General features: G+C 43.4%; 1 protein-coding gene across 1 annotated transcript in view; it reads right to left on the reverse strand.

The window, feature by feature from the left end:
- The window catches only part of JAZF1 (JAZF zinc finger 1), a gene marked incomplete in the record, with an annotated part of 187776 nt that overhangs the window by 33751 nt on the left and 137651 nt on the right, over window positions 1-16374 (reverse strand). Inside the window, 1 exon segment of the mRNA XM_036758434.1 lies at window positions 5662-5858. Within this exon segment, the coding sequence (XP_036614329.1) occupies window positions 5662-5858 (197 nt within the window).

The raw sequence follows: 16374 nt of genomic DNA on the forward strand, positions 1-16374 counted from the left end.
ATAATGAGTTCTCTCTTTTCTGTCTCCTTCTGTATTTGTTGTGTGGGTCTCACAATTAGCATTTGTTCAAAATGTTATTTTTAAAGTTTCTCGAATGATAATTGACCCCTTTATAACCCTATCAACTTAACGTTGTGTGCAAGGGTAACCATTTCCCCAACTAGACTATACGTTTTTGGAGGGAAGCAACCTTAAGACTCTCAGAAAGCACCATTCAACGCCCAAGACTGTCTTCCATAAATAAATACCTGACTGAAAGATTAAGGACTTTTAAAAACCTCAGATAATGTCTATCTAATTTATTTTAAAAACGTCACCTTTATTGGCATGTTTTGTTCCAACGTCCCCTTCATTTTTAATGAAAGGACCCCTTCCTTCATTTCCTCAGTTAGCCACCTCTTATGATAAGGATTTTAAAAAGAAAAGACTAAGCAAACCCATACATCAACTGTGCCTGCCAGTGTGTGCTTCTCTCCTGATGTTTTTATAGTAATCTTTAAAGTTAAGGTGGGGCACCCATTTAGAATGTCCTGGGGAGTATGGTGTGAGGTGATGGTCTAAGCCTAGTTTCCACCAGATTGCTTTCCAGTTTCTTTAGCAGTTTTAGGGCGTTCTTTCCCAAGTAATTTATGTTTTCTCGTTTACTGAACACTGGGTTACACTGATTTCCATTGTTTCTGACTCTCCTTTTTCTAGTCTGGTCCATTGATCTACCTCTCTATTTTTTTAACCAATACTAGACTGTTTTGTTGACTGCTGCTTTATAATATAGTTGGAGGTCTAGAAGAGCTATTTTCCCTTCATCCTTTCCTCTTTTCATCAATTCTCTTGATTGCTTATTTTTCAAAAAGAATTTTGTTATTATTGTATTAAGTTCTATAAAGTAACTTTTGGATAATTTGATTGGTATAGCATGAAAAGTGGAAGTTAGCTTTATTACATATTATATATTTAGAATTATTATTTTAGCACAACCTAACCACTTGCATTGAATATTCCTCCTGCTATTTAAGTTGCTTCTGCCTTAAAGGGGCACTTTGTAACTCAGTCTTTACGAATCTTTCATAGGATTTTGGAAGCCGATTTCTCAGATATTTTAGGCATTTTGTAGCTTTTGGAAGGGGATTTCCCTTCTCTTATTGGCTCTTGGATTTGTCATTAATATAGAAAAATGCTCTTGATTTTTAAGGATTTATTTTGTAGTCTAGAATTTTGCTGAAGTTGTTAATTGTCTCAATTAATATCTTTGCTGATTCTCTAAGATTTTCCAAGTAAATGGTTTTAATCAAGATTATCAGCAAGGAGGGATAATTTTGTCTCCTTTTTACCCCTATGTATGTCTTTTATTTCTTTCTCTTGTCCTACTAGTACTGCTAAAATTTCTAGAACTCTTATCAAAAATTAGTAGGGAGAGTTGGGTAGCCTTGCTTTGCTCCCGTCTAGTTTATCTTCATTGCATATGATGCTTGTTTTTGGTTTTAGATACTTTTTATGTCATTTAAAAATCATCTCTCCATGTCTATACTTCGTAGGGGTTTTAGCATACATGGGTGCTGTACTCTGTCAAAAGCTTTTTCTGCATCTCTTGAGATAATTGTGCTGTTTTTGATTTTTTAATATGATTAATTATGTTGACTGTTTTCCTAATGTTGAATCATCCTTATGGCCCTGGTATAAATCCAACTCGGTCAAAACGAATGATTTCTCGGACGAATCACTGTTTGACAAGATTTTATTAAAAAATTTTAGATCCATGATTCATTAATGACATCACTCTGCATACTTCTCTGGTGCTTTATCGTTCTCTGGCTCGGGTATGGGGGCTCTATGTGTCTCATAAAATGAATCTGATCAAGTGCTTTTTCTCCCAATTTTAGAGAACAACTTGTGTAAGTATGGGTAGGGAAGGAGAAGGAAATGAACATTTCTAAAGAGCCTACTATGTGTCAGGCGCTAAGCACTTCACAAACATTATCTCATCTGATTCTCACGACAATTTGCAAGGTAGGTACGTCATCACCCTCATTTGATACACGAGGAAACCAAGGCACAGGTGACTTGCCCAAGATCACACTGGCTAGTAAGCGTTTGTGACCGGATTATGAACCCAGACCTTCCTGACTCTGGGCTAAATGTTCTATCCACTGAGCCATCTCTTTGAAAGATCTGATGGAATTCTCCTGGGAATCCATCAAGACCAGGTGTTTTTCCTTTGGTCGTTCCTTTACAGCTAATTCTATTCCCTTTTCTGAGATTGTGTTATTTATGTAAGATGTCTATTTGGTCTTCTGTTAGTCGGATAATTTATATTTTTGTGTTCTTAGTTTTATTAGCCTCTAATAGGTTCTGATTATTCTTTTTTATTTCTTTTAGATCTGATGCGATTTCGCCTTGCTCATTGCTACTTTGTTGATTTTATTTTTTGCGCTCTTCTTTTTTAATCAGATTTGGCTAAAGGTTTATCAATTTTATTAATCTTTTCAAAGAACCAGCTTTTAATTTTATCCTTGAATATTGTTGGCTTCCAGTTTATCCATTTCTTCTCTAATTTTTAGTATCTCTTCTTGTATGCTTGTTTTAGGTTAATTAATTTGTTGCCTTTCTAATTAAAAGTGCATATTCAGTCCATGAGTCTTCTCATTTTTGTTTTGTTGTCTGATGTAGACTATACAATTTTATGCATTCAGAGTCCAGAGGAGGGAGGTCCATGTTCTCAGCCCTTTGGAAGGTTAATTCCAAGACGCTGCAAAGTCTCAGTGAATTACCTGGTCTGGGCCTCAGCTTCCTCATCAGTATAATGCAGGAACCTTTCTAGATGGCTGTCAAGCTTCCTTCTGAGTTCTCACGTTCACGTTTGTGAGCACAATCTCACTGAGACAGAGCTGTACCCTCTGGCACATCGTCCTCATTGTCTACGGTGTTCACATCTACTGTAGGGATCCAAAGGAGACTCACCAGCAATTCTTGAGCCCCAAAGCAATGGGCACATGGCAAAGAGGAGACAGGATTCCTGTTCCACCATGGTCCCCCCAATCATGCAGCCAACGCAAAACTCAGCCAATCATACGGAAATTGTGGTAAAATCACACTTTTTTTGGGGTGGGCACGCAGTGCCCTCTCTGTTAATATTCCTCCACATTATGAAATAGGAATGTTAAAACAAGACAAAGTTCTTTGGAGATGCAAGTCAAAGTTCAGGTGCCAAGGGAAATCGATGTGAGTGTGTGTGTGTGTGTGTGTGTGTGTGTGTGTGTGTGTTAAATAGAAAGATTTTGTGAAAGGGCACTTTTGCAGTTGCCCAGACATTAAAAGCTTAGTCAAAAGCCCATTAAGATGACCAACCCCCCTCCCCAGGAATCTGAGTCACAAATGTCACTCAGCCCGCAAGCTTTTACTTGGTGCACTCCCCTTTTCATCTTGCCTTCCCATCACCCTCAATGCTTTCACTGCACCTAGATGCACCAGCATCACTCTTTCCAAGATGGTGTCAATCTCCATCTCTCAGATTCTCCTCCTCCTCCTCTTCTCACTCCATCAGTCCTGATCTATTGCTTTACTTGGGCTTCTTCTAGCTCTGTTGTCCTCATGATGAACTTACTAAACTTTTCCTTTTTTCCGGCAAATAGTCTTTCTTTCACTTAAAAAAATTATAAATACAACAAACATCAAACATGAGCATTTCCATTCCAACAGGATGGAAGACATGGATCATACATACTGAGACAGCATCACATGGGAGAGAGAGAAAGCGAGCTGGACTTGGAGTCAAAAACATCTGGATTGAAGCCCCAGCTCAGGCCCAGGCTGGCTATGTGACTCTTGGAGAATTGTGCACTTCCAGGGCCCCTGGCCACCTCCCCAAGACTTTCATTTGCAGAGAAGGTGCTGATCCGCTTTGGGAGAGGAGTTCCTGGCTGGGAGTGATCTATACCGCTGAAATCACAGGTCCAGTGGGAAAAAAGGGGCTTATAAGTGAAACATGAGTCTCTTATGTACAGCTTGGGGTTTTGCAAAAAGAAGTGTATATTAAATTTAACACTGTGGGACCAATATTGCCCCAGCTGTCTGTTGTCCCTGAAATGTTCTGAAATTCCATCAGCTCACTGCTGCATGTATTTGAAAAATATTTCATTAACCTCCTTCTCCTTCTTTCTCATCTTCTTTTTTCTTCTTCCTCTTACTCATCATAATCTTCTCCTCCACCATTATCATCTTCTTTTCTTCTTCATCATCATGATTTTCTCCATCATCGTCATCATCATCATCGTCATCATCATCACTTTAATAGGCAGAACTCAGCAAGCACCAGAAATAAATGAATAACAAAAGGAATTTTTCCTCCTTCCCGCATTTGGTGATGCTGTCAGACTGATGCCTCTGTGCCCCATCTCTGTGTCTTTGCACTGACTGAGCCTCAGGCCTGAAATGCAGTCCCTTTTCACCTCCATCTCACTGGATTCCCCTCCTCCTTCAGGACATGGCCCAACCACAGCCTTCTACTTGAAGCCCCTCCTGTAGCCCCCTGCTGCCAGTAGGTACCTTCCCTCCCTGATTAACTTGCATTTAGCTATTTTGTATTTATTCTCTGTATACTAATTCAGTATGTATATGTATACATCACAACATCTCACCCATTAGAACATAAGCTCTTCAAGAAGCAGAGATAGTTTTGTTCTCTGTATTTGTTTCTGTAGCACCTAAGATAATACCTGGCACATGGTAGGTGCGTAATAAATGCTTGCTGGTTGACTGACTGACTGAAGATAACTTGGTATCTCAGGATGGTAGACCAAGCCAACACAGCTTGTTTCTACTGGATGCCAAATCAGTCTGTCAGTTAAATAATCTTAGTCCAAAAACTCTGGCAAACAGTCTGTTAGTAACTGTGTCTAGAAATGGGCGCTGTTCCTTGTCCGTGACTTTAAAAAAATCTCATTTAAAATCTTAACAATATTATGACTTCCCGAATCATGAGGCAGCTCCGTGGCACAGCGGACAGAGCACTGGGCCTGGAGTCAGGATGGCCTGAGTTCAGATCCAGCCTTAGATCCCAGCTGGGTGGCCCTAAGCAAGGCATTTAAATGCTTTCTACCTCAGTTTTTTCATCTGAAAAATGGACCTAGTAACAGCATCTACCTCTGAGGGTTGGTATGAGGGTCAAATGAGACAACTGTAAAATGCCATAAATAATGCTATTATGATAGGGGAGTTAGGGACAGGGAGCCCCAAAAGAGAAGAATGAGGTCCACATTTTTCAGGATTTTTTCAGGAAACTGAGTATAAGTCTGATGCTTTTTTCGTAACCTGAAGGACAAGAGGAATGGGGAATCACTCCTCCCCACAAAAGACTTGGTCATAAACACGAAAACCAAAATATCCGATGCTGACTTAGCCTTACATTATGTTTCTGTCAATGTCCTGTGTTCAGGCAGGCAGGCAGGGCAGGCAAAGTGTAATGTTTACCTTTGTCTTCCAAGCACTAGCCAGGAGACAATTGATAAGTGTCTGCTGAATTTAATGGAATGGAGCAGGTGTGAAACAAACTGATGGGCAGCACACAATTTTCTTAGGGAAAGAGAGAAGCAACCTGACACGTACCCAGAGGGTGGTGGGTCCTTTCTCTCAACAGGGCAGGGTCCGAGTGGAGCCATAAAGACTTACCTGTTGGTGTGCTACTGCGAAAGGAAGAGGAGGGGGTGATGGGAGGGGTAACAGGTGGTGTAAGGCTTCCACTGCTGTGGCGAGGTGGAGTGGACACATTCCCTCGAGACACTGAGCTGGACAAGGTCAATGAAAGTTTGGGCTGAATTTTCTTCTTCAAAGACTCTTGCTCACGGCGAGCAGCATCAGTCATGAATCTGAAACATCAACAGAAGGTGAACTGAGTCGTTAAGTTTTGGGGAATCATCAGATATACTTTTTCTAAAGCAAATGCACCGAAAACCTCCCAAAATGAATTTAACAAACGTCGACTGAAAAGTATGCATTGTTCAAGTGGGACTCCTTGACTCAGAAAATTTCAGTCATTTTTTACTGCAAAAAAGCGGGATGTTAGTCAAACACAGCAAGAATCAGTTCAACTTAGCAGTGGAAGCAATTTTCAACACAAAAGCTATATTCCTCAAGGAATTTTTAGGGACAGTTCCTGAGAAAGAAAGAAAACACTGAAGTTTATCATTCCAAAATTGTGAGTTAGGTTCATGTAAGTGTTTCTGCCCTCCCCCATAGATGCTGAATATCTAGTGGGACAGTGTGACCCAGGCTTATGCAAATCTATTTACTATTCCTTGATTGGCCTTATAGGAATAATTCTGATATTCGACTTACTTGTTTTTTTTGTCTTACTGCTGAGGAAAAGGATACAGTGAAGATCTCAATATGTCATCACTACAAGCAGCTGGGTTTATATAAACAGAAACACTCTGGTAGGGTCACAAGGGTTAAGGGGATAAGTAAAGGAAGTGTACTTCCCCCCAAATCATGTTACCCTTAGGTCCCTGAAAGAGTCTGAGTGTGACTGCAGACCTGCCAGTGTGAGTACAAGTTAGAGTAACCCAGCCCAGAGAGTAAGCATCCACACACCCTGTGTGAAATGCTTGAGATGCCACACATGGGGCAGAAACCCTATACACCTGTTACAACAAAGAGGCTACTTCCCTTTCAGGTACACTATACAGCGATGGACAGATGCAAAACCAGAGGGTACTAGATCCTCTCTGCTTAGATATTTGCTTGGCAATTATTAAGGCAGCGGCTACACGGTGCCACATTGCACAATACCAGGCCTGGAGTCAGAAAGACTCATTTTCAAGAGTGTAAATCTGGCCTCAGACACTTAGTAGCTGGGTGACCCTGGGCAAGTCACTTAACCCTGTTTGCCTCAGTTTCCTCATCTGTAAAATGAGCCGGAGAAGGAAATTGCCAATCACTCTGGTATACGTGCCAAGAAAATCCCAAAGCGGGTCATGAAGAGTCAGAAATGACTGAAACAACTCTAAAACAACAGCAAATCATTAAGGCATCACAATATAGGCCCTGACTCAGAGTCAGAAGACTTTGGTTCGAACAGTGGCCACGATCCTTGTTACCTACAGGAGACCATGGGAAAGTCACTGCCTCTGTGGGTTATGAAATGAAGGCGTTGGACTAGATAACTCCTAAGGTCAGCTCTGAATCTGATTATTCCATGATCTTCCTTCATGACCTTAAAGTTCCCAAGAAGTGGCCATCAAAGACTCAGCAGATGCCTCATCTTCATTCATGAAGCCTTTCCTGGTCCTCCCTGTGGCAGGAGACCCCCCGCCCCAGTGACCTTGTATCCATTTTTAGATTCTGTATATATTTATATGTATATATGTACGCTGTCTCTCGCATTAGAAGGTAAGCTGCATGAGGGCAGGGCCTAATTCAGTCATTTCTTTTTCTCCTCAGTGCCTGACACATGGCTGATGCTTAAATAAAAGGCTGCAGATTCATTGATTGATTAATAATAACAAGGGGGAAGCGAAGTCTTTTCTAAAGTGTTGACCTGGGATCTGTGAGCTTGGTTTTTAAAAATACTTTGATAACTGCATTTGAATATAATTAATTTCCTTTGATCTGCTGTAGAATACAAAGATGTATTCTGCTTTATGCATTTGAAAACGTTATTCTGAGAAGGGGTGTGTATGTTTACCGGGTCTACAAGGTGAAGAACCTGACAGAGGGGGATCCCACATTGAAACGTCCAACACGTCATCTGTCTGTAACGAGAATCTCGCATCATTTTCATGGTCCTATAAACAGACGTTATGGAAATCCTCTACAACGTGGGTTCCGAAACACCTACAGTGTTACTTGTGATCTCGATACTGTTACGGGCGTCAGAAGGAGGAGCCTCTTGCCGTCACTCGAGGCGTAACTGCAGCTTTCACTGGAGGCGGATTAGGGCTTCTGGGGCCCCTCGGGGCAGCTTTTCCGGGGGCTTCCGGCCCCCCACCCTCACTCCCCAACCCTAGGCGCTCTACAAAGTTTGGATGGGCCGCCAGCGAAGGGAGCTGAGCGCCTTTCCTGATGCAAATACTACATCAAACACCCGTGAAACGAGAATCACACCGTAACGGGTCCGAACGTTCTCCTTTCAACACTGGGAGCCGCCGCGACACACGCCCACTCCGGAGATGCCTTCTGCAACATAATCTCGAGGCATGGAGTGGGCAGTAAAGAATCAGGCTGGAGAGGATGGCGGGGCCCCCGGGACAGAAAAAGGGGAGAGGGAAAAAAGAGTAAGGGATGGGGGAGCAAGAGCAAGAAAGCGAATGAGAATGAATGGGGGGGCGGGGAGAGAACCGGAGAATGAGGAAGAAGGAATGAGAGAAGGGGGAGCAAAGTGAGAGGAAGAATGAGGGAGAGATGAGAGGGGGAGGGGAAGATGAGAAGGGGGAGATGAGAGGGGATGGAGCCCTCACCTGGAGCTCTTTGCAGCTTGGCCTTGCCTCTGCCAGAATCCTCCTCTTATGCTTTTCCAGAGCCTCCCTTCCTGACCACCTCCTCTTTATTTTGTATTTATTCCGTATATCCTTATAATCGGTATAGACATGTTCTCTCTCCTGACAGAACACACATTCACTGACTGTTCCCTTTTTGACTTCGTGATTTTCCTAAAGCAGGTCTGACTGTGCCCCCCCTGGCACCTACCCCACCCCACTTAACTCCCAATGACTGCTTACCTGAACGTGCCGCTTGGCAGGTAACGCCCTTCCCAGTTGGGACTCTCTGCTTTTCCAGCATAACACCCGGGAATCTGGCCACACTAACCCCTTGCCTTTCCTCAGCCATTCTCTGTCCCTCTGTACTGGCCTGGAATACAATCCCACCTAACCTCAGACCCCAAATCGCGGCATCTTTGAAGCCTCACCTCCTGGGCAGATGGGCAGTGTGGTGGACAGAGTTCAAATCTTGCACCACGTTACCCTCAAAGACGGATAAGAGCATCTCCCTCCCAGGGCTCTTGGGAAGATCTAACAGGACAACCAATAGCCCGCCCTCTAAACACTGCCCTGGGGCCTGGCGGACTCCCCAAGGGACGGACGTCCTTGGCTGTGCTGCCAGTCCACACAATTCCATGCCACGACCACACCCGAGATGCTGTCCTTGTCATCCCTCTTCTAGGGTTTACTTCTGCCCAATTCCCATGAGCCACTGGTTGGACTCTTGTTGATTGACACGTCTGACCAGAACGAAGGCAAGACAATGAAGCTCATCAATGATGCATCAGATCAGACACCCAGCCACCCCCTCTCCCGGTGCAAGGACACCCACGGTCACATGGTCTCTATGCCGCCACAGCCCCCATCCCCGACTCCACGTGTTCAGGAAGGAGCAGTAATTCCTACTTGGGAGTCTGGGTATTCATTTTGCTTTTTGGATGTGAGTCTGGTCGTAACCAAGATGGAAACCAGCTCCATCCCTCACAGACCAGTCATAAACGGCAGATTTTGCAAGATTAAAAAAAAAAAAAAGATCTGCCTTTGGGAGGCAAAATAGATCTGAGGGAGCAAAATGTTCCTGAATCATGCCCAGGTCTCCTTCCCATCTAAGGGAAAGGGAGGAAGGTTCAGGCACTGATATTTTCAGAGATAAACGGCTCCGACGGATCAGTGATGACTGCCAGTGTCTCGCCTTCATTCTGACCAAATGTATCAACCAATAAGCATTTATTAAGCACCTAGGATGTACTAGGCACTAGACTAGGTGCTGGAGAACCCAGGACACACATGAAGTGGCCCTTGCCCTCGAGTAGCTGAAATTTTTAGGAGACAAAAATGTACCCGTTTTAAAACACACGGAGAATTGCAAAGTAAATGAGTTGTGGTTTTTTTTGAAGGGGGGCCCATCTTTCCACCTTCTGTCTCCTCCTGCTCCCCATGCTCTACTTTCCAATCAGAGGCTGGGGATATCTTTCCGGCCTTCCCAGTGAACATCAATTATTGTAGTAATGAGATTGCTGAGATAATATTTGTAAAGCTAAGCAGCCCCATGCCCAGCACATAGTAGGGGCTTAATAAATACTTGTGGATTGGTGGATTCCCCACTCCAAGTCTGGTGGTCTGTCCACTGTCCACTGTCCCACACTGCCTTTGGCTGGCTGTCAATGAGGCTGCTGAAGCTGCTGTCAGGAGGAACCTGACCACCTCGACTGAAGGGTCTTGTGCCAGCCACGAACCAAAGACCCCCCAAACCCGAAGGTCTCCAGAAAACAAAACTGCTTGCCATCTAAAAAACTGGCCCGTTACTAAGCCCCTGCGGCATTATAAAGACTTCTTGGCCGACAGGCCTTGTTAAATGGATCCCAGCCAGGATACATGATGTCATCGGGAGATATTAATAATAACGAGTTTTGGGGCTTGTCCTCCCAATTGCAGAACTTTGGAGATGGGAGGGGCTTAGGAGGTTGCCTAGCTTAACACCATCATTTTGTACACGAGAGAACTGAGGACCAGGCATGGGACACGGCCTGGCCCCGGCTCAAGGTCTTAGCAGGACCGTCAAGACTCCAGCTGAGGAGCCTTGGACTCCCGGCCAGGGGAGTCCATTCCCCACCTCCCACTAGACTGTCTTTATTTCCTGCGTGCTCGCTCCAGGCAAATGAATCCTCTACTGTTCTCTGTGCGGGCCACTCCATCTTTTACCTCTGGCCTTTGGTAAAAGGCTACCTCATGTGCAAATCTGAAAATGTGCACAACACTTGCGGGTCTGCAAAGCGCTTTACATTTATTATCTCATTTAATCCTGACAACCACCTTGGGATTCTCATTTTACAGTTAAAGAAACTGACTGAGGCAGAGTGTGGTTTAGTGACTTACTCAGGATCACACGACTAGTATCCCACTCAGTCATGACCTATGCCTCACTCACCCTGAATTCCCCTCCCACACTCCCTACTGGTGTGAAAATCAATGCATTTTCTGATCTCATTCAGAGGTCAAACTGAGCCTTACACAAACCCAGCCAGTCCACCCACAGGCTGAGGACTAGAACTGTGAAGAAAAATCCTTACTGGGGTCTCCTGCTGGAGGAGACCAGCCAAGGATGAGCATGCTTTTTCATCCATTAACTAATTCATCACTGGATCAGAACCTAAGGGTACCAGGGACTAGCTAGTTTGACCTCTTCATGTTATAAAGACACCAAGGCCCAGAGGAGGAAGCGACTGGCCCCAACTCTCATGCCTAGCAATGGCAGAAGCAGTGTTCACACCAAAGCCCTCCAAACCCCATTCCAACCCAGCTGCCCACATGGAAGGTGGCCTGGCCAAGGCCGATGGTTGCGTGTTACCAGACTGGTGGAGCTGACCCCTTGTGGCTGCTCAGATATTTGGTAATGCCATTTCTTAAGGCTCATGTAGAAGGATGACAGGTGGTGGCTTCCTAGGATCCTGACTGTAGGGGAGGATGGAGCAGGGAGGGAGGCAGGGAAGAAGTGAAGGAGGCTCCTCCCTTCCCAGACACCAGTGCTCCCTGGGGAGAGGGGATGGGAAGCTTTCAGCATTAAGCCCAGTCTTTTCAATGTTGATGAAGAATCCAGAAATCTTGTCTCTAGAAAAGCTATATGTTCATTTGAAATGAAAATTCATTCGGACTTTGCTTCAACTTGGAAATGCCCAAGCTACTTAAATTTAAAACAGTTATTTGAAGAAATATATCAACTTTGGGTAAAGGACATAGGCCTTAAGCAAACTTTCATACCTGGGTTAAAAATCTTTAAAATCCTTAGCCCACTATGTCCATTCAGTCTAATATGTTAATTTGGGGTACCATAAGAGCAAGAAAAGTGGCTAGTGCCAACTACCCCCCAAATTCATGGGAATGAACACTTAAAGCCAGGAATTTCTGGTTGAGACCCTACTTCAAGATCCTTCATTCAACAAATATTTCTCAAATACTGGCTACTTTCGGCACAGCTTGGGATTTAGAGATGGAAGAAGTCAGTGGTTATGCAGGGTGTTCCTAATGGCTGGACATATAGGTAAAAATGCATATTTTCAAGAAATGAAATGAACGAAATTTTCAAAAACATTTTATTTAATTGGAATATTAACAAATAACGTCTTCAATATGATTTCCATCATTTGTGATGCAAAGGTTGATGCGCTTTGCAAGATTCATGTGAACTCGATGCAATAGCTCCACATTGCTGTCAATTTTAGCACATTCACTCTTTATGTGTTCAATCAAGTGTGTTGCATCTGTGATTTTCATTGAGTACACCTTCTCCTTTGGCATACCCCAGAAAAAGAAGCCAAGGGGACTAAGGTCTGTTAATATTCCAATTAAAAAAATAAAATGCTGTTGAAAATTTTTGCCTATGTTTCCAGGCTTTAGGGACACCCTGTAGACTCCTCAGAAGGCCCATGCCTGTGTATCATGAATCTTTTCAAAACTATCACAAATTTAACCAACATTAACATTTCAATACACAAAAAACAGAAAAGAGGATTGTATATGAAACTGTGACCTGCTAGATCCTTTCTTCCGGAAGAGAGCAGGAAGGAACTAGACATGATAAGCACTGAACAGGGTCCCCCCAAAATGAAGCTGACTCTATCTTAACAGACAGGATGTAAATGGCTACTGAGGTGGAATCTTCCAAATCAGCGAGTGCTCTGTGCAGTCAGATCACACACTGGTTAGAGCAAAAGTCAAAACACACACCAACGTGGAAAAGGACAAAGACAAGATGGGAGTCCTGTAGACAATTATGACCTATTTAAATGAGCTACTAAGGTCAAAAAATGGGAAATGGTCAAAGGAAAGGGCACTGGCACCATTTATCATTGCCTCTAGAGGTAAAACTGGCATAAAGAGACCAGAAAACACAAGAAACGAACTCAGTTGTCAAACCCTTCATCTCCTTGTTAAGAAGAGGAACATGGCGGCCAAGGCTTAACAAATCTGGCTGACAATATAAAGTCATCTGTGAAATATCGTGGAGGACAATGGTGAAAATTTACAACCTGTTTCATCTTGGAAAATAACGAAGAATGCTGGGAAAGAGAATGGATCTTCTGGAAGGCTGGCATGAGACTCAAGTAGGACATATCTTTATAGATGAGATGGGAAACAGATCAACAGCTAGACCAGAAATGGAACAGATCTGGCATCGCTTCTGTAGCATCTCTCCTTTCATTATCTCGGACAACTGACCCACTGCATTTAGATACTTCCCACTCCATCCCCGCCATTCTATATGAACAGTAGAAACAGCTGCTAAGACGATAAATTTTGTAAGAATGGCTAGACCAGATGAATTACACAAAAAAAGAAAAATGAATGAAAGATTATTTATTAATGCTTACTCTGTGCCAGGCACTGGCGATTAAAAACCGAAGGCAAGAGGGCGCCTGATCTCAATAAAGAAACAACACGTATTGGGGAAGAGAAGATGGGGAAGGGGGTTTCCAGCTCAGATGTCACAGGGATAGTGAGCAGAACTCCCTAGGGCAGCCTACCAGGCCACGGATAAGCCCTTTCCATAGGTAGAGAGGGAGGAGGGTAGAGGCCAGTATACAGTAGGAAAATAGCCAGGGTGCAAATGCGTATGCCTGGTCTCAAGGACTCTGGAGCTGAGTGTTTTGGCTCTTCCAGCCATGGTTCCTGAAGGTCTGTTTTGGAGGATGTAGCAGCAACAACATGATAGAAAGCAGCTGAAATCTGTTCTAGAGGCAATGAAAGACTGAAAGCACTGGGTGATTTTTGAAGACACCAGAAAGGGAAGAAGATACCATTCCCCCCACATTTTTGAGACTGTCTCCCTCTCTTGTCTAGGCTGGAAATCCAGTGGCCAATCATGGATCTGATCCCACTGCTGATCTACACAGAAGCTTTGACCTGCTCCATTTCTGACTTAGGCTGGTTTGCCCCTCCCTAAGTGGCTTGAGGCTCCTGAGGGCTCATGGGGATGGACTTACTTCAGGCACCCAATTGGTTTCAGCCCTATTGCATTCTCAAACTCCAAAGTAAGCCAGCAGCCTCAGTCTCCCCAGCAGCCGGGTGACAGGCACAGCCCACCTCTTGGCGCCTATACAAAGATGAAGGGGCAGTAGAGGGGTGGTTCCTTGTCAAGGGCCCAGTGAAAAGCCTTCTGCATTTGGTCCCGGCATCAGCATTCAAAAGCTAATTAATGGGAATTAAAGACTCTGTGCTTGGGAGATGTTATAAAGTTCCCTGGACATGACGGAGGGTCCCGTCCAAGCCTTCTTTTGAGAAGCAGCATAGGAAATTAAAACACAACAGAACATTTAAAAGCCCTATTTTATACTTTCCACGTTCCTTTGGGCAGTATCATTTTTTTTTTCAATGAAAACCAAATTTGTGAAACCAAGAAGGCCTTGGGGAGGGGGGATGGGAAGAAGGGAGAAGGGGTCTGGTAGACACTATAGAATTCCACAGGCTCCAAATCTGGCAATCGATCCCCCCAGACAACAAGATTTCTCAAGTAACAGCGAGAGAGTTAAATACCAGTGCACGGAGAACCCAACTGGACAAGCTCCATCTTTTCTTTGGTTATTGCTACGCTGGAGTCTGTGAGGGTAGGGTATGGGAAGAAGGTGGGCGAGGAAGAAGGCTGAAATATGCTGCATTGCATTTGAACAGAGGGCATGAGAAATGTCAAGAGGATTATGGGGTATGTTTCATGATGCAGTCACGTGTGGCCCACATGTCAAAGAATCTGGCTGCTCTCTAACGATGAGCATTCAGACCAGAAGGCACATCTGTGGACAAAGCCAGCGGCTGCCTCTCCATGTCTTACACCCGTGGTTAAGTCGAACATGGATCGGATTCAACAGCCGGCTGGTGAAATATAACCTGAAAACAGCAAGGAGTGTACATTTCGAATGTTAATTCATTGGGGGGATTTTCTGTTTGAATGATTCCCAGAATATGATTGGAAACATATTCCTTTTTAGGAAGTGGAAGGAAGACCATGTAAAAGAGAAAAAAAGGGTATTATAACTTTAAAATATTATTTATTTCATTAAATATTTCCCAATTTCATGTAAAAATTTTTAACAATCATTTTTTAAAATTCTGAGTTCCAAACTCTCTCTCCTTTTCACCCTTCCCCCCTCCTTGAGAAGGCAAGCAACTTGATTTCGATACTACATGCAAAGTCACACGAAACCTATTTCCATACTAGTCATGTTGCAAAAGAAAACACAAATAAAAAGATAAAGAGAAAGGAATTCTGAAGAAGTCCGCTTCAATCTGCATTCAGAGTTCATCAGATCTCTGTCCGGAGATGGACAGCATTTCTCTTTATGGGTCCTGCGGATTGTCTTGGCTCAGTGTCTTGGTCAGAGCGGCCAAGTCTTCCACCGTCAATCATTGTTACAATGTTGCCGTTATCATGTACGCATTTCTCCTCCTTCTGCTCACTTCACTTCGCACCATTTCATGTACATCTTTCCAGGTGTTTCTGAAAGCATCCTGCTTGTCATTTCTTACAGCACAATAGCACTCCCTCACAATCACATACCACAACTTGTTCAGTCATTCCCCAATTGATGGGCATCCCCTTGATTTCCAATTCTTCGGCACTACAAAAAGTTGCTACAAGTATTTCTGTACTAACAGGTCCTTTTCCTTTTTCTTTGATCTCTTTAGGATACAGACCTAGTAAGGTATGCACAGTTGTACAGCCCTTTGAGCATAGTTCCAAATTGTTCTTCAGAGTGGTTGGACTAATTCACAACTCCACCAACAATGCATTAGTATGTCAATTTTTCCACATCCTTGCCAGCATTTGTCATTTTCCTTTTTTGTCATATTAGCCAATTTGATACGTGTGAAGTGGTACCTCAGAGTTGTTTTAATTTGTATTTCTCTAATCAGTAGTGATTTAGAACATTTTTTTGTGTGTGACTTGATAATTTTGATTTCTTCTGCTGAAAACTGCCTGTTCATATCCTTTGACCATTTATGAACTGGGGAACGGCTCTTGCTTTTATAAATTTGGCTCAGTTCCCCATATACTTGAGAAATGAGGCCTTAATCAGAGAAACTTACTGTAAAGCACTCCCCCCATTTTCTTGTTTTTTAATTTTGGCTGCATTAGTTTTGTTTGTGCAAAAGCCTTTTAATTTCCTGTAATCAAAATTATCTATTTTATTTCCTATAATCCTCTCTATCTCTTGTTTGGTCATAAATTCTTCCCCCTTCCATAGATCTGACAGGCACATTTTTTCCATGCTCCCCTAATTTACTTATGGTATCACTCAAAGAAGGGTGTTACAATTACTATGACTTCTAGAAAGTTTTAGGTGGCTATGGCTGGGGCTCCTATTTAGAATGGTGATCTATAATCAATACTGGTTTTTCTGGAATCTGACTCACA

This window comes from Trichosurus vulpecula, chromosome 5 (assembly GCF_011100635.1).
Source record: "Trichosurus vulpecula isolate mTriVul1 chromosome 5, mTriVul1.pri, whole genome shotgun sequence".
Lineage (NCBI taxonomy): Eukaryota > Metazoa > Chordata > Mammalia > Diprotodontia > Phalangeridae > Trichosurus > Trichosurus vulpecula.